This window comes from Chaetura pelagica, unplaced genomic scaffold (assembly GCF_000747805.2).
Source record: "Chaetura pelagica isolate M959 unplaced genomic scaffold, ChaPel_1.0 scaffold147, whole genome shotgun sequence".
Lineage (NCBI taxonomy): Eukaryota > Metazoa > Chordata > Aves > Apodiformes > Apodidae > Chaetura > Chaetura pelagica.
In genome coordinates this window covers 1,477,211-1,502,419 of record NW_009954194.1, presented here as the reverse complement: position 1 = coordinate 1,502,419, position 25,209 = coordinate 1,477,211, and the positions used below count along the sequence as shown (strand labels likewise).

Genomic DNA, 25,209 nt, shown 5'->3' with positions numbered 1-25,209 from the left:
AAGCTGTAAAAAAGCAATGCATTTTTAATGACTATTATGTCTCAAAAGTAAAAAAAGAAAGATACTTTGGAGCGGGTTTACCCATGAGTCACCACCATCCCTGGATGTCTTTAAAAGTCATCTAGATGTGGCACTTCGGAATGTGGCTTAGTGCTGGACTTGCTAGAATAGAGTTAATGGTTGGACTCGCTGATCTTAAAGGTCTTTTCCAACCTAAGTGATTCTGTGATTCTACCTGAGTGCATCTTTACCTGTCAACTGAGAGAAAAGCTTTCTGTAGGAAATAATAATTTGAGAGTTTGTTGCAGTGGAGGGTGTTTTTCCCCATGATAAGGTTTCCCTCATTTTTACAGTTTTAACGATTATTTTTTTTTAATGGCTGTTGAAACATAATTCTTCACCATCTTACTAGCTTTGCAAGGGAGTATTAGATTTTCCTTTGTAAAGATAGTATAGCTGGTTGTGCTTCTGAAAAAAAAGGTGGTTCACTTCAAACAGGAGTTACTCAGCTTCCCATGCAGGAATTGCTAAACGAACTTCTGTAGTCTGCTAAGGGTGCCAAACTTGAATGGTCATAACGATTTTTTCAGACTTAAAATCAATAAAGATGTGATTTCCAAAGAAATCTTATTAGGATTTAAGTACCCAAATCTGATAGAGTAAAATAGGAATTAGGCACCTACCTCCTTTACTCTAGACACTTGGGAGATTTTTGCTATAATTGTTTATGGATTTCTTTAAATGACAAATGAATATTAGTGAAAAAGGCTTCATTACTTCACCGTCACTATTTGATCATTAAATCAGGAGAGTTAGAGACAACTGGTATTTTGTCTTACTTTCTATCGTAAATTTTGTAGTTATCTTTAAATCCAGGAAACTTGCTTGGTTGTTTTTTCTAGTTACACAACATAATTTTTTTTAAATTCATCGCATTCATTCAGTTGAGTTATTTAAATAGGCGTGTATGACTAAAATAGAAATTATAATTTACTGTTTGTGTGATCGTATTGCTCACATAATGTACAAAGTTATATTGTCCTGATATTAGATAAACATGCACCAAAAGTGTATTTATTTCTGTCTTATATTTCTATCTGAGCTGATTTAAGTTGCAGAAAGGGCATAATTTTTTATGGGTTTAAGTCTTATTAGTATGCAACTTCAGGGATACAGAAAGAGACAGGAGGTTTTAACTATAATGGTCTTTGTTTTATATACATCACTCTTAAATGTTGGAAGTTTCCAAGGTTTTTGGGCTTCATTGTTATGGGGCACCATTATACTTCTTGCATGTGTTGCCTGATTTTTATTTTCTAGAATAAAAATAATATATCTCTTTTACTTTCTTGCTAATTTTAAACCTTCTGGCTAATTGAGATATCCAGCTTTATAGATTAAAAGATCAAAAAAAAATATTTCTCTGTGGCTTATACTTTGAAGAAGTTCAGGAAGGTTAATCTCTCCTTTTTTTGTGTGTTGTAAATCATTTATTTGCCTACAGTTTCTGGCCTTTTCCAAAGGTCTGTCCCCCCTGCAGTTATTTATCTAAACATGTACACTAATTATATAGATGTATCTATGAAATCCGCATATATAAAAACACATATGTCTAGCTAAATCTATAATTAGACATATATGTGTTTATACAGATCACATGCTCTGTAAGCATGTGCTCTGAAAGGTGTAGAACATTGTGCATGTCATTTTGATAAATACAGAAATAATTCTGATTGAATCTAATACCCTCAGAAAGAATAATCTCGTTGCAATAAAAGTTTTTTCAGTGTGACTCTCTTCACAAGTAGTATCTGGCCTTTGAAATAAAGTTTTATAGATAGATATATGTGATCTTGAGATTGAAATGCTGAAGTATCGTGAAGATTGGATGTTTGCTTTAACACTGTATTTTTAGTAAGAAAAAGACTTTGTACTTAGTATTATTACCACAACTTACCTATAATATAGCTACTGTGGTCTTAAAGTCTGGCTCAAAATAGGAAAAAATAACAGATTTTGCAAAACTATACAGTTTCATGTTAATGATCACATTTCTTTCAGCAGTGCCTACAGGTTGTCTAGGAAGAGGATAATGTTTTTCTAGATGCAAAGTGGCAGAAAATCCCTGCCCAAACTACTTTGCAATCTAAGTGGACAAGAAGATACATATCAGAGAAGGAAGTTTGCCATACAAGTAAAGCAGCTAAAAAGAAAAATTAAGGCTTGTTCCTAAAGATGCTTATTTGTTATGCATTTGTATATTATTCTATGAGAGAGGGTATGGCACTACAGTCATTACTATGGATGTGATGCACTTGAATTTTCCTTGGTTACTCTACAGTTTTATTTGTGGAAGAAAAATAAAAAGGCATATGAGGGGTTAGATGAGGGCTCAGTGACGCTGCTGCTAATGCTATGTGGGAGCTGCTTTGGCCAAGAGTCAGGAAAGATTCGTACATGCTGCAACACTGACATTGAACTGCGTGTCTTTTCAGTGCCTGACTGGACTGGAAAACAAGTCTGAAGTTCAGCATTAGTGTCCCTGTGGAGCAGCAACTAATGAGAGAACTACTCACATATAATATAGTGCTTTGTGGATTCCGTTTTGCTGTGGGAAATCTGAATTTAGGTGTTTCCACTTGGGAACTTCTTTTTCAGATAGTGAGCTTTTCTGTTTTGGAGGATCTGAAAAACTTTAAGGAAAAAACTGTTCTCATCAATAGTAATTCAGATGGAAGAAAATAAATTTGAAAGTGAGTTCAATGCAAGTTGGACAGGAATTTGACTGTTGTGCAACAAAACAACATTTTAAGGGAGAAAATACAAGATTTTCAGAGTTCAATCAAGATAACAAAGAAAAAAATGTACTTACTGAACATTTTGAAAACCCCTGTGCAAATAGGAGGTACCATGATTTAAGTATTTAGTAATATGAGAATGAAATAGTGAATAACATTTGTGAATCTGTTAGTTTAAGGCTGCATATATTTCGGTGTCACAGAACCACTGTTGCCTTCTGAGAATGGTGCATGCATGAAGACCTAGTAAAATCAAAACAATAGTGCCAAGGCACAATATTCTTTGTTCACAAATGTTGCTTTAACATTATGGTTTATAGTAATGCTTTCCATTTGGATATTTAGCTACAGTGCTGTAATGGTTATTTTTTCACAGATACGAAGTCTGTGAAACAGGAATTGAAAATACTTTGTGGAAATGTAACTAAGAAATGAAGCACAGCTTAACAGTTTTTCTATTACTACTCTGTATATTTTTAGTTTCCTAGCCCTCAGGCAGAGAAGCAATCAGTATGATATCCTGAACTGTAGCTGCAAGCATGATCCCTTTAAGAATCTTGCAAAACTCAAAAGTTAGGAAAATCTTGGATATACTTGCAGTCTGTCAGAAATTGTTGCCTTGCCTTTGTGCAGTGTTTTTGATACAATGCTATTTCTTGTGACTTGTGCCCTGATTTTGTTTGCTACCACAAGGAGTCTTTTGTTTCAAACAAAACCTTGCAGTTAATTTTCTGCTAGGTCTTTTCATGAAAAAGGAAGGTCACGGCTTACAGCATTTGTATTGTCACTGCAAAGGACTGTACAAACTGTTCTATGGACCAGGATGTTTCTGTGATTAATTTAACGCTAGCCTCATGCTTCTTGAAGTAATACTTTCCTTTTTACAATTTCAGTACCCTGTTATTTAGTCACTTGTGTGAGATACAAATCACATTTGTGAAGGTGAATTACAAAGTTACTGTAATTTATGCATTAAGTTCTAAGATTAAGGATAAAGACAAGTTGAAATATTCTCAAGTCTGTTCTTTACAGCTGGTGCTAAAGTCAACTTAGTAGTAAAACAATGTTATTTAAGTGAGATTTTAGTTTAATGCGTTCTCATCTACAGTTATCAGTAGCAAGTACCAATTCAGTTTTTTACTTATCACTTACCCACATGGTTCTTTGAATCTTAAATATTTTAGTATGTGGGCATGACACAGTTATTTGACATTTTACAATTTGTCCTTTGTTTGCATGCAGCAAGGAGTTATGGGCGAAGACGAGGTAATTCACTTCTGTTTGTTACAGTACAATTAATTCTGACTGAGCTATTACTGATCGTTATGAATAATTAATCCAGACTGTTGATTATAAAAGCTTATCTGCATGTTGTCTTAGTGTGGGGAAGATGGAGGGTGTGAGGGAAGGAGGGATGCAGTCTAGATCATTATGATTATTTATCTCTTCTTAGAGTCTGAATTACCAATCCCTTAATCAGTTTAAACACTGTAGTTCTAATCATAATTTAGTTCATGCTAATGGCTACTGCTTGCAGTCGTTGCCCCCTTTAAAAGTATACAGTTTGCTAGTTGTTCTTCTAACTCATCTTCCCTTGCTTCTGTAGAAGTGATAGCATAGAGAGCAAAACAAAGCCTTTCATAAACTTAGAAACCTGCTAGACAGCTCTTAGAAGTAGTGAACAAATCTTTGTAGTATAAGCCAAGCTGACTGGCCTTGGAAAACTGTACTGATACATATGAGGATGTGACCTGCAGATATTATAAAGACCATTTAAAGTGTGTAGCAAAAACATGAAGATCTTTGATAGCTTTGAATGGTCACAACATACACACAAGTTCATGTCTGTCTCTCCTGAGCTCTACATTGGTTCATGACTTATTACTCAGTAGCCCTAATGTAGAGAGGAATGATGATCTACATCATAGTCAACGTGTGTAACAGTGCAATCGTGTTTTGATGACTCCTGGCAGATTCTGTTTGGTTCTTTTCATTGTTGTAAAATGAAAAGAAACAAGTGTTTAAAAGGGCTTATCCTTTTAATTCACAATCATTGGGAGAATTTAAAAGTGCAATGTGAAAATTACACGTTTAAAAGTGAAGATGAGGAAGAAGAAAGTATTAGGAGACATAGACCATGGTATTCTAAATGTGTTAATCCATTGTCCTCTACGTCATCTTAACTCTCTGGGTAGCTACAGTGCTTTTGGAAAACCTTTACCCACATTAAAGCAAATCTAATCTCTCTAGTATCATTAAGAACATCTTCTGATGGTTAAAATTGTACTGGGAAGAAAGCCTTAGTCTCATTGTTCTTATCTTTTTTAATTGTTCTGTGGGTAAAAAATAAAGTCTTCTGATGACTCTGATTATTTTTCCCTCTACGTACTTGTGTATATTGTAAGTTGGAATTGTCTAAGAAGTACTTCTAGAGAAACACAAAAACATAATTTTTGTGGTCTGAAGAGACACCTTACTTAAGTATAAATTGTGTGTTGTTCTTAAAAAAATAGAACAAAAACTGAAAAAAAAACACAACCCACACTTAAATGACTTTGTGACACTGTTCTAATGCCAAGTTTATTAAAATTGGCATGCTTTTAAGTCACTTAAGGTTGTTTTATTGGGGTTTTTTTGCAGTATAGAGGCTTGCAGAGGTGCTTTTTATAAAGATAACTCAGATAAATTAGTCATTTTAGATTTAAAATATTAAGAATAACTGTCGTATATTAGTGAAAATTCTTAAATTTTCCACTTCTCCTGTTGCCTGTGAGATCCTCCAATTCAAGTCTTATTTCATCCTTTACCCACTTTTTTCCTCCACTGTCACTATGATAATAGTTCCACCTTTGACATCATCCACATCAGTCATTCAAAAATCTGTTGTTATATCCCCCTTTCTTGATTGTGTAACCAAATCTTACTGTTTCTTTGTATACATCTTTAAGATCGATCATTGTTATTAGTTGTCACAACTGAAATTCATATCCACATTACTCAGTTGCTGCAGTCTTCACAGCATGATCTTCCTTGTCTTATGTCTAAACAGATGATTTACAAGAAGAATCTGCCTCCTTGCTTCTTCCAACTATGTTAACTTCGTTTTCTCCCTTACTTTCTCACTTTTCTGCCCCATTGAGCACCAGCTATGTGCTTCCATTTTTAAAGGCACTTTACTGATTTGTTACCTTCCTAGCTGTTGAACACAACCTTACGAGAGCAAGCAAGGATGCCATCACTTGTTCCGCACTGATCGTATTCTCAAACACATGTATCACCATTCTTGATGGAAGGGAGGAGCTTGCTACAGTTTTCTGCATTTGCTGGATCTCATCTTGATTGAGTGCCTTCTTAAGACATGAATGTGAAATGCCACCATAACTATATTGTAGTTCAAGTCTTTGTTACTTAGTACAGTGCTGGGTCCTGCTTTTATTTTGTGATTCTTGTGACATTTTTATGGCATTTGGTTGTTTTCTATCATCTTGGGTTATCATTCAATGTTTTTGATGTACAGTATTTTTAATATAGCTATAGATTCCCAGTCCGGGTCATTAGTCACAACAACATAGGTTACTGGTCATGATGTTTGCTCTATTCTCCATCCTTGTATTTAAGTAATTGGTTCTTAGGCAGTCTTCTGGAAGTGCATGGCTTTCATACTGCTCTCATCCCTAGCCGATCAGCACAGTATCTTCGTGTGTTCCTTTGGGTTTTTTCTGGTAGTGTTCATCTGAGAGGGAATAAAAGTTACAGACTTCAGGGTGGCTCACAGCTAAGGTACTGCAGACTCAGCTGTCAGGGACCTACTGCTCCTGCATATGGATTTGCAGTGGATCAATCTGCTACTTCTGTTTGAAGTGGGGGAAAAAAGTCCCCAAAGCGCTCCCTATTTTATTTTTTTGTTTGTTTAGTTTGCTTGCCTTTTTTTGGAAGATAGTTGAATTAATAATATTTTTTAAATTAGTGAATGAGAAACAGAGCAGTGGAAGTTAGAATAAGCTAAGATGCGTATCCTAGCCTTCTGAGTCTTTTCATTTTGGAGTTCTCTAAAATTTGTAAATATGAAATATGGGGGAAGTGGGATATAATTACATGTTTCACTCCCCTCTTCCACCTATACATCTGTTTTGATAGGTTTCCATTTGCAAAGCCATCCTGTGAATTTCTCAGATTTTAGACTTGCCTTTTAGAGTAGCTAACCTTACCACAGATTCCTGTGTGTTAGGAGTCACCACAAGGCTTCCCTCCAAAACCATGGTGAATTTGAGAGCAAGAAGTATAAATCAGCATTGGGACTAATTTTTCAAGTGTTATATTTTGCAAATTTATTTAAATTCTCTTTTTCTGTTCTTAATGTTATCAGCATCAGATACCTTTAAACAAGAAAATGTGCATATTTGAAACTTCTTACTGTGTACATTTTTTTTCCGTTTCCCTCTGTTCAGTTGAAGAGTAAGATTTTTAGACATGCAGTAGTCATTCAGGTGATGGAAGTTATCAGTTTAACTTGAAGCTACACCAAAGGCAGACTAATGAAACTCTCTTAAGCAGCCCTTAATATAATCTCTTCAGAAATAAGACCCTTTCTTTAAAAATAAATTACTACTTTCCTAGTGGATGCAGCAATACTACAATATGATTTAGGATGAAGTATTATACTTACAGGGATGTCAGCTTGCAATCTTGAATTTCCTTTTTGAAGTTTAATACATTTTTAATGTTCTTAATTTTTCTTTAACTAATGTGTACTTCTCTAATACCTTGGTATTTTCACTTTTACTTTCCAGACTGCTTTTCCCCTGTTCCCTAAAATTACATAACCACGTGCTGCCACCATGTTATTTTAATGTGTATTATTATCTCTTCTTTTCAAGGTCGTTCTTCCCTCTTCCCAATAGATGATGGTTTGCTGGATGATGGTCATAGTGATCAAGTTGGAGTCTTGAATTCTCCCACCTGCTATTCAGCTCATCAAAATGGAGAACGAATTGAGCGTTTTTCTCGGAAGGTGTTTGTTGGAGGTCTTCCACCAGATATTGATGAAGGTGAGCTGCCTGAAAACTAAGCAAACTTAAGTTTGGAGGGAGAGAGAGAGATTTTGAAAAACCTTAATGAAGTAGTAAAAATAATCCACCCAGCAAAATAATGTTGTGGTGTAAAGACTGCAGTTATATGAGAGTTCGTGGATATGTTGGATATGTTCAGCTTAATATAATTTGATATCATGCATCTCTTTTGGGTTTGAGTTGTTTCAGTTTTCTGTGATTCTGCACTTGCAGATTGAGGAGTTTCATTTGATGCCTGGAATTTGTGCTCCTGCTTACCTTGTATATTCCTTTCAAAAACACCTTAGTCCTTCATAGTGTCCTCTATCTCCACCTGCTATATTTTCTACTAATAGAAACTTGTATTAGTAATTGAATTTCAAATCCTATTTTACTATTACCTGAAGATCTCAGAAGTGGTTTAGAAAGGTTAATATTATTCCTGTTTACAAATGGAGAAACTAAGACGGGGAGGTCAAGTGGCAGAGCAGTTTGTGATGCCTTGAACACAGAATGTACCACAGAAGTTCAGATTGCTGTGTGATGCAGTTAGAACTGCTTTGTGAAATAGTGCTGGTTTGAAGTAACTGTGCTGTTTAATATTAGGTTTCTCCTGTGCAGATGAATTTAAATTACGTGGTAGCTTTGTAATGTAAACAGAAGTCCCTTTACAAGGTTCATTGTAATCCTAGACTAACTTGCAAATCAAATAAGCTCACTGTAGTTAATTAACTTTGAGACACAGAAAGACTGTATTTTGATTTCTTCTTCATTGTGATGCTCTCCTGCAATGTATTAAGGGATTTATTTTAATATACTTCACCTCTTTTTGATGTGCTTTAGCTTCTAATTCAGATGTGCACTATTATCTTTTAAAACAAATACTAGACAAAGAGACATGGACATACATTTTCTTTTTTTCTGTCTGTTTATATGCTGATGACAGCATGTGACTGAAAGAAATTGAGTATATTTATGTTTGATGAGTTATTGCTTTTGTAGAGTTTATGGTTTAATTTTTTGCTCATGGCTGAGGTTATTGCAGTCAACGACAAGAAGTGACTGGGATAGAGAAACATCACAAAGGTTTTGTAGAGGGCATAGTAGACCGTGCAACAACAATCCATGGTTATGTTAGAAGTAATTCTAAATGGCAGTGTTAAGATTCTGCACCTGATCTGTGTATCACATCTGCTGAAAACTGCTAGCATGCTAGTTGTGGTGGTACTTCTTTTATGAGTATCTACCTACAAAGCTCTGAACTGTGTATCGCTAAACAGGGAATCGTGTCCCTTGCATTCAGACCAGATTGTGAATTGAAGGAAGTACCACAGCAGATTTCACCACTACTTTTAGTTGCTTGTATGCTTCTGAAATGCTCCTGATGTGAAGCAATAAAAAAACAAATGCGAGCTTAAAATAGTCAGAAATACATTGACTAAATATTAATGCTTTGGAAGATAGGTCTAAGTTTTTTGTTCATGAAAGCTGGAAATTTTGTTCCTTGTTTATCCATGAAATGTCAGCTTTTGCTAGAAACAAAGATTGTACTTCTGTATTTTGATTGCACTTTTTCATTGAATTATATAATTTCTTTTAATTGCAACTTTTATACCTATTTTTAGATGAAATTACTGCTAGCTTCCGACGATTTGGGCCTTTGGTAGTAGACTGGCCTCACAAAGCAGAAAGCAAGTCCTATTTTCCACCAAAAGGTAAGAGACTCAGAAGGGATTTTTTTTTGCTTTGTTCTTTTTTTGGTTTTGTTGGTTTTTTTTTCCAAAAGGTATAATTTACAATCCCTGGGAACAGTTAATTCTACAGTTTCACTGCAGGTTCAGACATGGTTCCTTTGCATACCAGTCTAAAACCTGAGAGTGTTGTTTTAGTATTGTTCCTCATTCAGTGCTGAACTCTGGAGGATCTGCAATATGCTGCTTTTCCATATATCAGTGTTACAGTTTTATATGTAATTAATCCTATATTCTGTATTTGTATTTATGCTGCCGTATGTTGGTACCTGTAAAACAATGCAAAAATCTGATCCGGATATGAAAGCATTGCAGAGATTACTCATTTTGTAAGGAATGCAGCAATTCATTCCTTCCCTGGAAGTGACAAAAGTAGGCATAGTGCCTTTATAAACAAGATTTTTCATTTATTTATCTGACCATTTATGCTGGGGAGAAGACAGCATTATTCTTCAAGATGGTCCTTTAAGGAGTGAGAAAAGGAATTGAAAGTATTTCAGTAGTGTTTGTGAACACTACATGGAAATTCTAAGACAAACACTGACTTTTTAATTCAACCTGATGCACAAAGCTACAGTCAAGTTACATTTTATTATCCTAAATTTTATTATCCTTGCATCTTTATCATAAATTCACCAGCTTCATCTGCATAAGTTACCAAGAGAAATTCTTGAGGGACTCCTTGAGGACAGTGCATCTCACAAAGTCATTGATTAATATGTAGAAGAGGGAATATGTAACACATTTTTTTCTGAAAGGAATGGATTCTGGCATTCATTCAAATGACATAGTCTGGTCTCAGCATCTGAACATCTTAAGGATATATTTCCAGAGTTCCTCAATTAATCATTTTGATATAGTTGGAATAGTTTTAATTGCCACATTTAAAAAAAAAAAAAAGAAAAGAAAAAAATCATCTATACTCTTAAGCTGAGCTTCTTAAAAGCAAAGAATACAGATAGAAGAACTTCAGTCTATTGATCTAATTAATTAAGGAAATGCTTGTGAACTGTTAAGTTGAATTCCATGATTAACTGATCCTTCTTTGAAATTTAATAGCACTTAATGTTCTTCAATCTTAAAACATTATTCTAATTTTCAGTTTGCTAAATTATTCAATATGGTTTTGTACTGTAACCTAACATTTAAAATACAATGCAGGTTTCTCTTTGTAGATACTCTGGAAATGCAGCTTACTAATAACTGCTGAATATAACTGTGTTTATGTCTGGGTTTTTTTTCACTGCAATAGATATGACCTGCAATTATTTTGTAAAAGAATTTCTAAAAAATTTGTCTGTTCTAAGTATCACTTCTATATACAGATAAGAGCCATACATACACATATTTAATAAAATGTCTGAAACTACTAAAAATATGCTAAGTATTAGGAGAGCTTTGAGATTGATCAGTAATTAGTAATTTAGAAATACAGAATCACAGAATGTTAGGGGTTGGAAAGGACCTCTAAAGATCATCGAGTCATACCCCCCTGCCAGAGAAGGACCAAAAAAACTAGGGCAGATCACTCAGAAAGGCATCCAGACAGGTCATTAAAGTCTCCAGAGGAGACTCCACAGCCTCTCTGGGGAGCCTGTTCCAGTGCTCTGTCACCCTCACAGTAAAGAAGCTAAAAAAGTCTCATGTTGAGGTGAAACTTCGTGTGCTCGAGTTTGAATCCATTGTCCCTCATCCTACCACAGAGCACAAATGAAAAGAGGTTGTCCCTGCCTTCTTGGTGCCCAGCCTTCATGTATTTATAGACATTAGTCAGATTCCCCCCTCAGTCTTCTCCTCTTTAAACTGAAAAACCCCAGGTCTCTTAGTCTTTCCTCATAAGGCAGGTAGGTGTTCCTTAATCATCCTCATAGCCTCCTTTGGACTCTCTCAAATAGATCCCTGTCCCTCTTGAACCGGGGAGCCCAGAATGGGACACAATACTCCATGAGGTCTCACCAGGGCTGAATAGAGGCAAGGAGAACTTCCCTTGATCTGCTGAAGACACTCCTCTTAATGCACCTCAGGATACCATTTGCCTTCTTGGCCACAAGGGCACATTGTTGTCTCATGGATAACTTGTTTTCTACCAGGAATCCAAGATCCTTCTCCACAGAGCTGCTCTCTAGCAGAACACCTCCTAGCCTGTACTGATGCATTTTGTTGTTCCTTCCCAGGTAGAGGATTCTGCATTTGCTCTTGTTAAACCTCATTAGGTTCCTCTTTGCTCAGCTGTCCAGCTGAATGGCTGCACAGCCTTCAGGTGAATGAGCCAATCCTCCCTGCTTCATGTCATCAGCAAACTTGCTGAGAAGACACTGTCCCATATATAAATACTTACTATATTAGCCCAAGAAGTTTAGTGTTGTTGTTTTTTTTACTTTTAATCTCCAATTTCTAATTTGCTGCTCTGCAGTAGAGCCAATTCAGTGTATGTATATGTGTGTTTGTTCAGTCTCATTAGAGATTGGACATCATATTACTTTCCAAAGACATCTCTGAATTACCCAGTTCTGGACTGATTAACACAACAGCTTTCTCTGTGGGAAGGAGATACAGCCTGCTTTTGCTTTTTTTGTGTGTTTTTTTTGTTTTAAATCTTACTTGGTTTTCCAGCCTGTGGTTTCTTCCATGCTCTCTGCTTACAGGAAGTCCTGAGGGAAGGCCAAGTTCATAATAATATTTCCTTGCTTAAAGACATGCAAAAAGTGTCCTGATCCATCAAGGCTCATTGTCATCTGAGAAACACCAACTGCTTGTTCTTAACTAATTACATTTTGTGTTGGTTTACCACAAAATTAGGCCTGAAGAGAAAGGAATTTGAAAAACTTCACACTAATCTTACAGGGAAACTGTTCTGAAGCAGAAATATTTTTTTTCTGTTGAAATCAAAGTACAAAGTCTGTAAGTGATCTGCCAACTGTAATGGAGAATTCCTTTCTTTGTGACTTGCCACTGTTTATCATAACTCCTGTTATGACGTAGTTGGCAAATATACTTACTTATGAAAGAACACATGTGTCCAAAGCAACTTGCTGAGGTGAGGACTACTTCTTATGATAATGAAGCTCTCAAAGATACTGTGCCATGAGGATATGCAAACCCAAAGAAGGCCTTTGAAAGTGTGCTCAGTTGTTTGTGTGCTCTGTACTATTTATAGTCTGTATCAAACAGGGTATAATCTGATTTCAAGAGGACAGTATCCTCAGCCTTTTCTAATTGCCTGGGTGTTTCTGTTGCTTTCTATTGAAGCAGTAGCTTCATTTATTGAAGGTTCCTAACTGCTAATTTCAAACTGACTGAAAAAATCAGGTTGAAAATTATCTGTTTCTAGTTTTGGAAGCAAAACCCCAGTTCTGTTTGACTTGTTACCAGCTTATTTGATCACACTGGGTAGGACTGAACTCTGGATTCAGGCATGTGACTGAGTGTCTTCATGTGTGATTAGCATCTAAGCTTCCTTTAATCAATGGGAATCCAGCCAATATAGTCAGAGGAGTATAAGGGCTCCGTAACATAAGTATATTGAGCTTGATTCGTTTACCCAGACCAAGGATATCTAAAAGATTTACACAGGTCTGGCAAATTTGGCATGGCACTTATTGAAGCCCCACACCATTTTCTGGAGCACCAGCTGAATGTTAGGCTAAGTAATATAGAGGATAAAAGGTTCTAGACACCTCTATGTCCCACTTTGTCAGCTGAGTAACCATCTAGACCCCAATGACTACATTAAACACAGTGACTGCATAAATACAAAAATAGAGGTTTGGATCTTGAAGTGTATCCTACTCCACTCTACTCAAGTGTGCCTCAGCTGATACCTATATTAGAGTTGTGTCAGCCTGTATTTTTTCCACTTCAAGTGTATTTTGGAGTTAATTCTCCATCACAGATTACTAAACTGAATAAGTGAAAGATTTATGTTTTAAACAATAAATTTAATTAATACAGTGATGAGACATCTTTAAAGGGAAATGGATTAAATGTTGTGTGTCCTTTCAAAATGTGAATTATTCCCATCACTGAATGTAGATCCCTGTATGTATTAGGCTGCAGTTTATGCTTGATTCTTACTGATTTAAGCTAAGGCACAGCGTTCTGTGGGCAAGAGTTGCACTGAGGCCATTTAGTCTCCTCTGGGGAGAGTCTGTAAGGAAAGCAGAGGAACCAATGCCAAAAAAGTACAGCTCTACTGACTGGCATTGAGAGTGCCATGTGTGCTTGCCCGTACTATCTTTAGTCCATCTCTAAGCCACTAGCAGTAGGAGTTAGCTGGAGTTTGGTAGCACTAAAGCTACTCTCTGATTTCTACCCAGAGTATGCATAGCAGAAGCAGCATATTTTCTCCTTTTGATAAACTTCCATCTTATTATGAAATAAATAAGCTATTTCTGGCTTAGAAAATCATGTTAGCTACCAGTGTGAGTCTAGTCTAGAATGCTTTGCTTTTTGATTGTTCTTTATGTAATAAATACAAAACAAACCAAAAAAAGTAGAAAAAAAAACCAAAAAAAACACGATTCTGTGTATAGGTTTGGGAAAGGAATGTTGTTGGGTTTTTTGTTTGTTGTTGTTTTCTTTTTAATTCTTGCAAAGGTTTAATTTGATAATACAGCTAGGACTCTTCAAACTCATCTGATGGGCTCTCTGTTTTCAGTGCTGACCCAATACGTTTAAAAGAAAAAAAATTAAATTAATTTCTTGGTGTTGTTTGGTTAAGAGAGATACCAATTCAGAGTAAGAATGGTAATAATCAGAGCAGTATCTTTAGATATGAGGGAATCATTTACAGAAAGGTAATTTACAGAAAGGTAATTACAGAAAGGTAAAGTTTATTATTTGAGATAATTTTCTGAGGACAGGTATTACCAAAGTCATCCACACTAGTTTCCTTTGAAAATAGGGGTAATAGTTCCAGGATTATGCAGAGGAGTTTAGTCAAAGTGATTAACATTAACTGTGGTTACCTAAACTTTGTCTCTGATGGGAGGTATAAATTCTGGTAGGGGTGCACATGAACAAAAAGTTTTTATTACTGTGTTTTGTCTAATACTTTTCACCTTGTGAAATGTGTACAAAACATACAAGCTTTGTCTCTTGGCAAGTGATATCTGATTATGACCTGCTGCTGTTGGTGTACATATGACCCAAGGGTATGCAAACCATTAGAGTGGCTTTGCTTTTTCATTGTAAGCAGACTTGCATACATTTTGGATGTGAAGCTGTTAAATTACTGATGTGGTACACCAAAAGACCAAGAAAAGACCAAGAAACTAGGCAAAGCTGTTTTGTAATACAGTAAACACCTCCTACTCTTCACTCTACCTCCCTACCATGTTTCAATGTAAGATGTACTTTTTACCACACATGATAATTGTAGTTCAGTACTACTCCAAAAAGACTCGTTGGGTACTTATCTTTTTCATCATGCTTATATGCATCTGACTTACCACCATGATACTAGCACTGCAGACATTAAACATCTACAGTAGTTCATGAGTTATGGATGTTGAAGTGAAAAATAATCCAGTAAAAGCATATATTGAGAAAGCAGAAAGGGGCAAGAGTATATTTTGTCATATGGTTGTTTGTTTGTGGTAGCTGTAGTAACAAGTATAGCCCTAATTTATAGTGTCTATGGGAAATACCTAGTATTATAGTGTAAACACTTTATAGCTATATAATATAGGCTGGTTGCATATGTAACTGGTGTTTTTTGGAGTCCTCTATGGCTAATGTATAATTGATTATTGCCAAGAAATGCAGCCTGGTCCAGGGTAAATTTTGTGTGCTGACAGTGCAAATTTAGCATTCTTTCTAAGGGATTCACTGTGTCTGTATATGGCTATAAAATGTGAGACCTGAACAAATCATCTTCTCTAGCTAGTTTCTTCTCCAGGAGAAGTGGTTATTTTTCTCCAAACTAGATTTGATGTGCAGACTAGAATGCCTTTTAAATCACCAAAGTTGTAAAGCTGTGGAGCAAAACTACAGGAAGTCCAGTTTGTTAGGACAGACTATGCCCTAACTTTCTCTCTGTCTTCAGAAGGGGAGTAGTAAAGCTCAACTCATGGCACAAGCCTATCTGATGCTTAAAATCGAGGGGGATTTAACCCATACATCAGTACAAGTTTTGGAGATAATGTTGAGAAGCAGCATTACCATATAGTTCTGGTGGTGCTTTCCTTTTATTTCAGGTTTGGTGGGATAGTATTCCTAACTGTTCCCTTAGCAAGTTCTTCTGTTTGAATTTTCTGCCTTCCAACAGCTTCCACAGTTAAGCATATTAATATTTGCAGACTTACAGGCAGTAGATCATTTAGAGACACCATATTTATATATCAGGAGTTATATGGTAGTACCCTAAATTTGCTTTAGGATTAAAACTTAGGGAAAAATCAGCATCTGGAAAATTACTTTATGTGCTCCTGGCTGTGAGTCTTATTTTGTATGTCTGATCCTTTAGTCAGTATCCTGTGCCTTTAGCTCTCCCCTGGATTAATCATGTTTTTGCTCTCCCATCATTCTTGTCCTCAGCTTGCCATTTGAACAGGGACGTGTGTGCCTGGCATCCACACTAGTAAGGACAGTTTCACCTGGCAGGTCTCACCCATGCCAGTCTGCACATGCCCTGTTTTAATGAGTGAGTTTTTCAGGAGTAATATATGGATTTAAAATTCTAAGATAAATATTGAAAGATATCACAATGAAAATAGATTTTGAATCTAAATAATTACTAATTAAGCTTAAGTTAAACAGATTCTCACTAAAAAATATTGTTCAGCAATGAAAAATGAACTTCACAAGGAAATGCTTCAGCCAAAATCCAGAGAGTCCCTACTGCATACTTGTTAAGAAACAAATAGAATATACATTGAAAATACAGAATACATAAAACCTTGTCGTGTGTCCCTTGTAGATAGCTGTGACAGGACTGTGGTATGAGGGGTAAGAAATGAGATACAAGTTATTAGAAAGACTAGTATAGGCTTTACATTTTTCTTTCAATCCTACTTTTGTTCCCATGTATCTAAAATGAGTCACACATTTGTTTCTCTATCTAATGTACTTAACACATTGATTCTGTAATGCTCTTCAAGATGCACCCTACCATCTCAGCCCTGATGACCTTCACTGTCTGTTTGCAATACGAAATTGACAGTGGTTAACTAGCTTCTCTCAGAAAAACAGTATTATTTCCAAAAGGCTTGGTAAAGCCTTGCCGAGCCCACTCTAGAGGAGCTGCTTCAGCAGTTATTTCTCCATCCAAGTAATAAAACAACTTCATGTGCAAATTCCACGCTTGGTAGTAACATGAAAAAGAAATGTCCCTTTAAAGGACCCTTATGGTCCCTTTAAAGATCATTTTACAATACAACCCTAATTGTGCTCTCAAGCACCTGTAGAGTTACAGATTTGCTGTGTATCAATATACTATAACTGTTACAAGACTTCAACTAGAGGTTCTTTGCTTGTCAGACTGTTTGTTTTTACGGTAGCATTAAATAAGCATTCTAATTCCTATTTTTGTAGTCTTTGGGAGGTTTGCTGGGTCACTTATGTAACAAAGTACTTTGATCTAATCTCTAGAATAGAGATTAGTCATTTGTGCCAAGTAGGATTTTCATTGTATAATGTCCATTGCTGCCAATGAATTGTGCTCAGCCTAGACTTCCAGTACATGATAGAGCAGACGTGTTTGCTTTTATTTAGCTGTTCGTCTCTCTGACTAATGTTTTAAGGATAGAAGTATATGCCTGTAGTTCTGTTGATCATGGCCAAGTACTATACAGTCAAAGATAACAGCTGATAAAAAGAATGTTTGACTTTCCTTTACTTCTGAAGTAAACACATTTATATGGAAAAGTCACTGGCAAAAATGGTTTATCTTCTTACCCTCCTCAGGATAAAGATAAAAGAAAAAAATACCAGTTGGTTTGTTTTTTTTCCCCAGGTTATGCATTCCTCCTGTTCCAAGAAGAGAGTTCTGTTCAGGCACTGATTGACGCCTGCATTGAAGAAGATGGAAAGCTCTATCTGTGTGTTTCCAGTCCTACTATCAAGGACAAGCCAGTAAGTAAACAGTAGATGGCCTGCAGGCTAGAAATGCCATCTGTCTAAAGCTGCATTTGAAATGATGACGATGAAAATAATCAAAAGCAAACCACTGTTGGCAAAGCTCAACATCTGGAACAGCTGGATGATTTTAAAAATGTAGTGTTTTGATTAATTATAAGGATTAAAACAGAGCACCTACATGCATGTCAAACAAATGGGGTTATGGCTGTTTAATAATATACAGAGGCTGATGAGCATATATCCATGATGTAGTGAAACTTAAAGCAACATAATATTTTCTTCCCCAATTTAATAGGTTCAGATCCGTCCCTGGAATCTAAGTGATAGTGACTTTGTGATGGATGGTTCCCAGCCACTTGATCCTCGAAAAACAATTTTTGTTGGAGGAGTCCCTAGACCATTAAGAGCTGGTGAGTATAATCTGTCACTATTTTTAGAAGTTAGATTATTGGAAATAGTTTGAACCATGCACACTTGTATATTTGTGTATGGATGGATATATACATATAAAAATAGAAGAATGTCATAATAGCTATAACCACAGTACAATATTTATGTATTCTTACACTTCTCTAGTAACTTTTGTCTGGCTTTGGCCTTATGTATCACTGTTTATCATTGAGATTTACATATCTATAAGCTGTGGAAAATATTTTCATCATATTAAGCAAAACTATAATGTAAACTACATCATTAAGTTGTTTGTTTTTTTAAAATAATGCTATGAAAACCACTCTGCCATGTTTCATGAGTATGTGGAGCTCTATTTGCTCATCATTGTGCATAAGCTACTCTTCTATCAGGTTGCAGTTACTCTTGATAGTATGGACAGAGCAAAAGCACAGGTGATGAAGGAATAGGAATAGATGAAAAAGGGAAGAAATTTAGAGACCTAGCACAGATCTATATGCTCCAAAACACTATATGGAGTTGTAGCACACTTTCTAGACTGGTCAGAGTGCATGAAGGATAAATTAAGTATTTTTATATCTGTGGAGTGGTTGATCTACAACCTGCACAGCCTGCTTTGTGAGATTGCTTGCAATAACCTTTTGCAATATTTTTGGTGGCCTTCTAGTAAGTAAATTGGAGTGAATGTTGGAAGTAGAAGCATAACTTACAGTGGTTTAAATCCCATTTTCTATTAGAATGGCTCCTGGATTTCATTCGTCTTACCTAGCTTCTATTCTTACAGAAAGATGACCTTTCAGATGGAAGATGTAGGAGAACCAATAAGTGATAGTGCAAGTTTTGGGATATAAAGAATCTTAAATTTTTCTATCTTGGACCTGCAATGATCAAGCTGTTCTGTTACTTTACTTTTAAGACTGTACTTTTAACTGTAGTATTAGCTGTGTAAATGAGCATAAACACAGTATGTTCCAACTACAGCTTAATTTTTCTTTAAATTCAGTCCACATACCCAGGTTACTGTGCTGAATGTCTGTGATAAATGTAAGGGGTGCATTCTTATGTTTAGCTTTCAAATGCCCAGTATAAGTGAAACTTTTATGGCATTGTGAAATAAGAATCATGCCTTCACAAAAGCAGTAAAAGTTTAGGAGACTTTTCAAACAGCTCTTGAAGAGCAATGACTGCTGACATCTTTATACCCTAATACATTAGTATTTTCCACCTAAATTAACTGCAAAACTGAATTCAATATAAAATATTACGAGAGGCTTGGTAAAATACTTGATCTGTAATATTTGAGATTTTTGTTTCCATGAACTTCAGTGTCTGTGGTAAGTGGAGCACTGTAGAGATAACCAAGCTCTCTGTGGCAAACAAGCTAACTGCATCGTTAAATTCACGTAGGACATGGACGTAGAGCATGAGGATAGCCAGGAAACATGCACCAAGGAATTTGTGGCACGTAGATCTGTTTTATACAGCTTGCATTCCATGCCTGCCCAAAAAGTCTTCTACTGTAATCCCCTGAAGAAAATTATCCAGGAATTTCAGTTCCAGGTTGTCATGGACTGCAAGGACTCATAATTCCATCATTGCTTGGATGAATGTACCCACAGTGTGAAAGATCTGTCTGCTGAGTATTTCACAGCTTATTTAATGTTTTTATATTTTTTGTTATTGCACTAATATAGACTGTGACAAAATTAATTATTAACATGAGCTTTTCTAGCATTTTAAAATGCAAGCATATTATATAAAGTTTTTACTGGAAGAACAGTTTAAATGAGCATTATTTTGTTTCTTAATAGTGGAATTGGCTATGATCATGGACCGTCTGTATGGTGGAGTCTGTTACGCAGGAATTGATACTGACCCTGAGCTGAAATACCCAAAAGGTGCTGGACGTGTTGCTTTTTCCAATCAGCAGAGTTATATTGCTGCCATCAGTGCTCGGTTTGTTCAACTTCAGCATGGCGATATTGATAAACGAGTAAGTTACACAGAAAGGAAAAAAAAATAGTAAATCAGAGAGTAATCATCTATAAAGGAACTTCTCAGGGTGTGGTAGCATGGCATTTGGTTGGCTTTCATGCCAGCTGGTACATTATTTTAGTATTCCTGTAATTCCACTTTTTCCAAGACTTAAATCAAGAATGTCCCCAAATGAACAACGTGCATTCCCCAAAGCAATGGTTTATTCCTTGGACATGTGTTAGACCGTATGTTCTTTCCAATCTGGAGTTCCTGGTTTTGTTGTGTACAGGCAAAGGGCTTGAAGATCTTTTTTTCTCTCCTTTGTCCTAATGAAACCAAGTACAGTGATAATTCCTCTTGTCATTCATAGGAAACTCTAGTATTTGTTGGTTTCAGATCTGTATTTGCAGCTGCCCTTAAATTTAGCCATAATTGTCAGTGTTCAGCACTTCAGAAAATCAGTCAAGCTCAACCTAAAACACAAAATGTCTTACCCATTCTGTTTGAGAGGGTCTTCAAAGAGTATAGTGATGTACATTTCTGGCTGCTACAGATGCTTATTGCTAGCTAAAGCAAAATTTACTTTACTAAGTCTAGTTACTTCATTGCTCCTAATTAGAAGTAGAAGAGTAGTGAAGAAAACTGGCATCTAAATTATGTCAGTTTAAAGTGTCACTACCGTTGATGTCAAGAGATGCAGAGATAGTCACTTGTATTAATAGATGTTCTTTTAAAAAAAGAACAAAAGGTCCTAGAGGAAGAAAGGTCGAGTAAGTAAAGTAGTTCAAGGTCCAGTCTCCTTTACAGATCAAAGATACGGGAAAAAGAAAGTAGTACAGTTAACAAAAGTCTGCTGTAGGGAGGTAGCATGTGCTTCTCTCCTTTCAAATAAGCAGAGCTTTACATCTGTCTCTCAGATACCAGTTGCCTCGTGAGCTGAAATCCCCAAACATGGTCCTTTCCAGAGGATTAGTGAGGAGTCTGAGTGCAGGTAGTGAACTAGGCTTTTTGTTACGATGTGACAGCTGCATTTTGCTGGTGGGGTTGCTGCCCTTGTGGCTAATAGCTCTACCTTTTGGCTGATTACATAAGAGGAACAATCTGGACAATTTGGTCCCTTCCCAGTTAGTTCTCCTTCAAAGGTGGGAGAAATGGACTTGAATGCTAGGGGACACACAAATCTTGGTCTTCCTCTTCCCAGGGGAGTGTCCCTTGCAGTAGAGGAGTATATGGTAGACTGGCAGTGCCGTCTCATAAGAGAAAGGAAGGCATGAGTATGCCTTTGAAGGCTGCACTTTCAAGTAGGTTGGTTTGTTGGTTGGGTTTTTTTAATGATTAAGTCACCAGAGATTTTAAGGTCTCTTTGGATGCCAAGATGCCAAGCAGGCATCTGAAATGGCAGTGCTTGTTGTTTACAGAGAAAGAGATATAACTTGTTCATGTGTGATATAACACTGAAGTACTTAAAAGGAGTCAGACAGTTAATCTCCAGTAAAAGAGTGGGTATGTTCTGCAGGCCTCTTGGAGCTTAAACAGAGCAAAAACCCCACAATCTACCCCAAATACTAGATTTCAGAAGCCTACTGTAGCCATGGGACTTAATTTAGAAAAAACAGTAGTCAAATTATTTATTCAATCATTATTACACACCAAAACAAGTAACAAGTATAATTAGTATCTGTAATTACGTGTTTGTGGGCTGGGGAGCTTGAGAGGGAGAAAGAAGGAACTTCTAGGCTTTCTCTTTAAATACTTGAATTCCCACAATTTCTTTTTTGATTGATATATTTTTTGTTCTTTAGTGTTGCTTTTCTAATTCTTGATTTATTTATTTTTTTCTCTTAAATCTTTAACTGGGGGCACTTTTATTAGCCTCCTCGTTTTTTCTTGCTTTGAAAAATGTGTGCTACTCCTGAGGTGTTTTACTTGAAAAATTCAGCAATGTCAAATTAAGAATTTTAACAAATTTGTCATTAAAACTTGTGATAGGGGAGTTTTATGAACTTACTTGTTTATTTCTGAGGGTGTTTAATAATTATTTTTAAAATAATCTTCTCTAATTAGATAAGATTATCAGCTTTTATTTTTAATAGAATTGTTTATATTTGTACAACCCAGTTATTTGTGTTACTGAGAAGTAGTAGAGAACAGCCTCTTCATAGGGAACACCTGAACTCGTAGATGTTTCTGAGAGCATGGAAAAAGGTATTTTGAAAAATAGTTTCTTGCTCCATGGAGTTTATACACTAATGCCTTTTCAGGCTCTGAAAATATTCTGAAATAAGTATTACTACTGTTTTGTAGTTAAGTGAGCAATTTGTATGAATCTGTAAACCAGTTTCTGTAAATGAGGATGATGTTCCCTCTTCAAGTACTGCCTTCATCTGAGATGTGTGTGTATGCTGACCAGTAAAGTGATATGTTGCCTATTTCACTGAAATCTTAGGGGCAGGCTGTTCTACCCTTTCCCTTAGCATATTCTTCCTATACCAATTAAATCCAGTTCCTCTAGGTCGACTGTCCTTTCACATTCTTTTCCTGACCAGTTCTGTCTGCGTAAAAGTCGTTACATTTTGCAGCTCACCTGTTTATCCTTCTGAACTGTAGTTTAACTGTAGTATAATGTTTATAGCTTCTTTTTTTTTTTTTTTGCACATACCTTTTCATACCTTAATTGGAAATCTTAGTGCCACAGTCGCTTAACAGATACTGTCTGATCTTAACTTCTTCCTTACCTAAGTACTCTGCAGCTTCTCTCTAGTTCTTTTGATGTGTAGTTTATGTTTAGTTTCTACAACAGATGGTTTTTTTCAGTAAAGGGCTCCTTATCCTGTTTTATCATATATGAAAAGCTCAGATCCAGACATTTCCTTGAAACTTGTTTGGAGCTGCAACTCCAAACAATTCTGTGAAATGTTGTTAACTTTCGTATGCCAGCAGCCTGCATCCACTGATGTAACTTTCCCAAAGGGTTTCTCTAATAGATTTGAAATCATCTTCATACCGATTTAATGCATCCAAGCTTGAAATGTGTGCTGCTTCATGCTTTCAGTAATTTTGAACCACAAACACAGTTAATGCGTAAGGTTTATTGGAAAGTTTGAGTATAACTTGTGACAAGACAGGTCACTGCATTGAAGAAAGAAGTAGGGCTTGTTCTGAATACAGATTACTGGAAGAACCATACTCTGTTTGAAACATAGATACCTTTGACATGTCAAGTATGGTCATTTAGCACTTGAAGGTTCTTATTTCAAATGTATTATGTCTGAATATAGTACATAAAGTCAATATCTATATGTAGCATTCTTCTCAGGTAATAGTATTTCAGAAAAAGGTCTCTTACAGCTGTGAGTTTTAGTATGAATTAGAGTAACTTTTTTGCCAACAAAAGGCAGAAAATACCATCTTTAAAAATAAAGAAAATGTGGAAGACAACAATAGGTTCCTTAATGATGGAGTCATATCATTTTGTGTTTTATTATGAAGCTGTTCTTCTTGTCTGATTACAGTCTGAAACAGCCCAGTTACGCAAAGACATAATGCAAATTTACTATTGGACTCCTGCCACTTTTCCACTCTGGCAGTCAGATGAGTTTGGGAGAAAGAAGCTGTGTAAGACAGGTGTTCTTAGTGCTGTGTAGACTTGTAAATTGGTCTTTCAAAATTATTTTCAGAAATACAAATTCTGTACAGCTCAAAGCTGCAAAAAGAGAAAGTTATAGATGACCAAAATCTCTAGCTCCAAATTGTACTATATTGTAGAAACAGGGAGTGAATTTACAGGGAACAGAAGTGCTAAAAGATCTGCATTCCAGCCTGCAGGAAGTATTTTTTATTTGCACACACACGTAATACATACGGAGACTTATATTTGTTTTGTTGTTTTGTTTTCCAAAAAGGTTAATATAGAAATGGTTACATTGTTGCAAATTCAATTATTTTTTGCCGAACAGTGTAGAGTTGGATGTCATGCTGGGGTACATGTGGCAGCTGATGAGATTAGTTGTGAGACCTTTTGGCTCGCTCACTTGCTTTCTACACATACTTCTGTATTATCATTTGCCAAGAACATCCTTGCAGAATAAATTAAGGGGAAGTTCTGAAGTTGCTTACTGTGTGGATAGATCTGTAGCTGAGAAAAGATAAACACTACTAACTGATTAGCTAGATAAAAGCATTAATGTGTCTGATTTCAAGTGTCTGTTTTGGGGATTCTTTTTAAGCAGAAAAAACTGGTTGCCCTTACATAACTTGCCATAGTAACAAGTGTTAATTGGAATTGTTTCTGTTTGACTCCGACAGGTGGAGGTAAAGCCATATGTGTTGGATGACCAGATGTGTGACGAATGCCAAGGTGCACGGTGCGGTGGAAAATTTGCTCCTTTCTTTTGTGCCAATGTCACTTGCCTGCAGTATTACTGTGAGTTTTGCTGGGCAAATATCCACTCCCGTGCAGGACGTGAATTCCATAAGCCATTGGTAAAGGAGGGGGCTGACCGCCCACGTCAGATCCACTTCCGCTGGAATTAAACATGGTGAACCAGCATCTACATAAGACAAGAAGGGTGCATGTGGCTTACTGTGTTTGAAGATACTGACATGCAGAAGAAATAAGTGCATTCTTCTGCTTTTCACCCCAGCTATCAATACATGCATCTTTATCAGCAGCCAAAACACTACAAGCCTCTTGTTTTTCACCAAAACCCTACATCTCAGGCTTACTAATTTTTGTGATATTTTCATGTTAAAATAAAATGTTTTTTTGTATTTTCTCCAAGTTATTTTTATATGTAAAGTTAAAACTAGATATGAGAATGTTTTTGCGTAGGGGCACACAGTCTGCTGCTATATTTAGTGGGTGAAGCGTGCACTTATTTCTAAACATGGGTTTTTAACTTCAAGATCTGCCCCAGTAATTTACCAAAGGTAGCAAAATAGTGAAGATGGAATATGTCTGCTACAAAAAGCTTATTTTTATTGTTGTTGCTATTTTCAGTGTATACATAAACTAAAAATTAGGGTTGATTTTTTGCTCTCCATTTTGACTTGCAAGAAATAATACCTCAAGATAATCTGATTTATTAGCTATTTTTAAACATTTTTAATCACAAGCTGTATTAGCTTTGCTGCTATATAGGTGTT

The 25,209-nt window shown here is 36.1% G+C and overlaps 1 protein-coding gene across 1 annotated transcript in view; it reads left to right on the top strand.

Moving 5' to 3' along the window:
* The window catches only part of CPEB2 (cytoplasmic polyadenylation element binding protein 2), a 59,263-nt gene that overhangs the window by 30,932 nt on the left and 3,122 nt on the right, over nt 1-25,209 (top strand). Inside the window, exons 5-10 of the mRNA XM_010003129.1 lie at nt 7,676-7,846; nt 9,472-9,561; nt 17,552-17,670; nt 17,972-18,086; nt 19,899-20,080; nt 24,370-25,209. The exon at nt 24,370-25,209 is cut by the window's right edge and continues 3,122 nt beyond it. Coding sequence (XP_010001431.1) covers nt 7,676-7,846; nt 9,472-9,561; nt 17,552-17,670; nt 17,972-18,086; nt 19,899-20,080; nt 24,370-24,597 — 905 coding nt within the window. The 3' untranslated portion in view covers nt 24,598-25,209. The remainder of the gene's footprint in view (nt 1-7,675; nt 7,847-9,471; nt 9,562-17,551; nt 17,671-17,971; nt 18,087-19,898; nt 20,081-24,369) is intronic.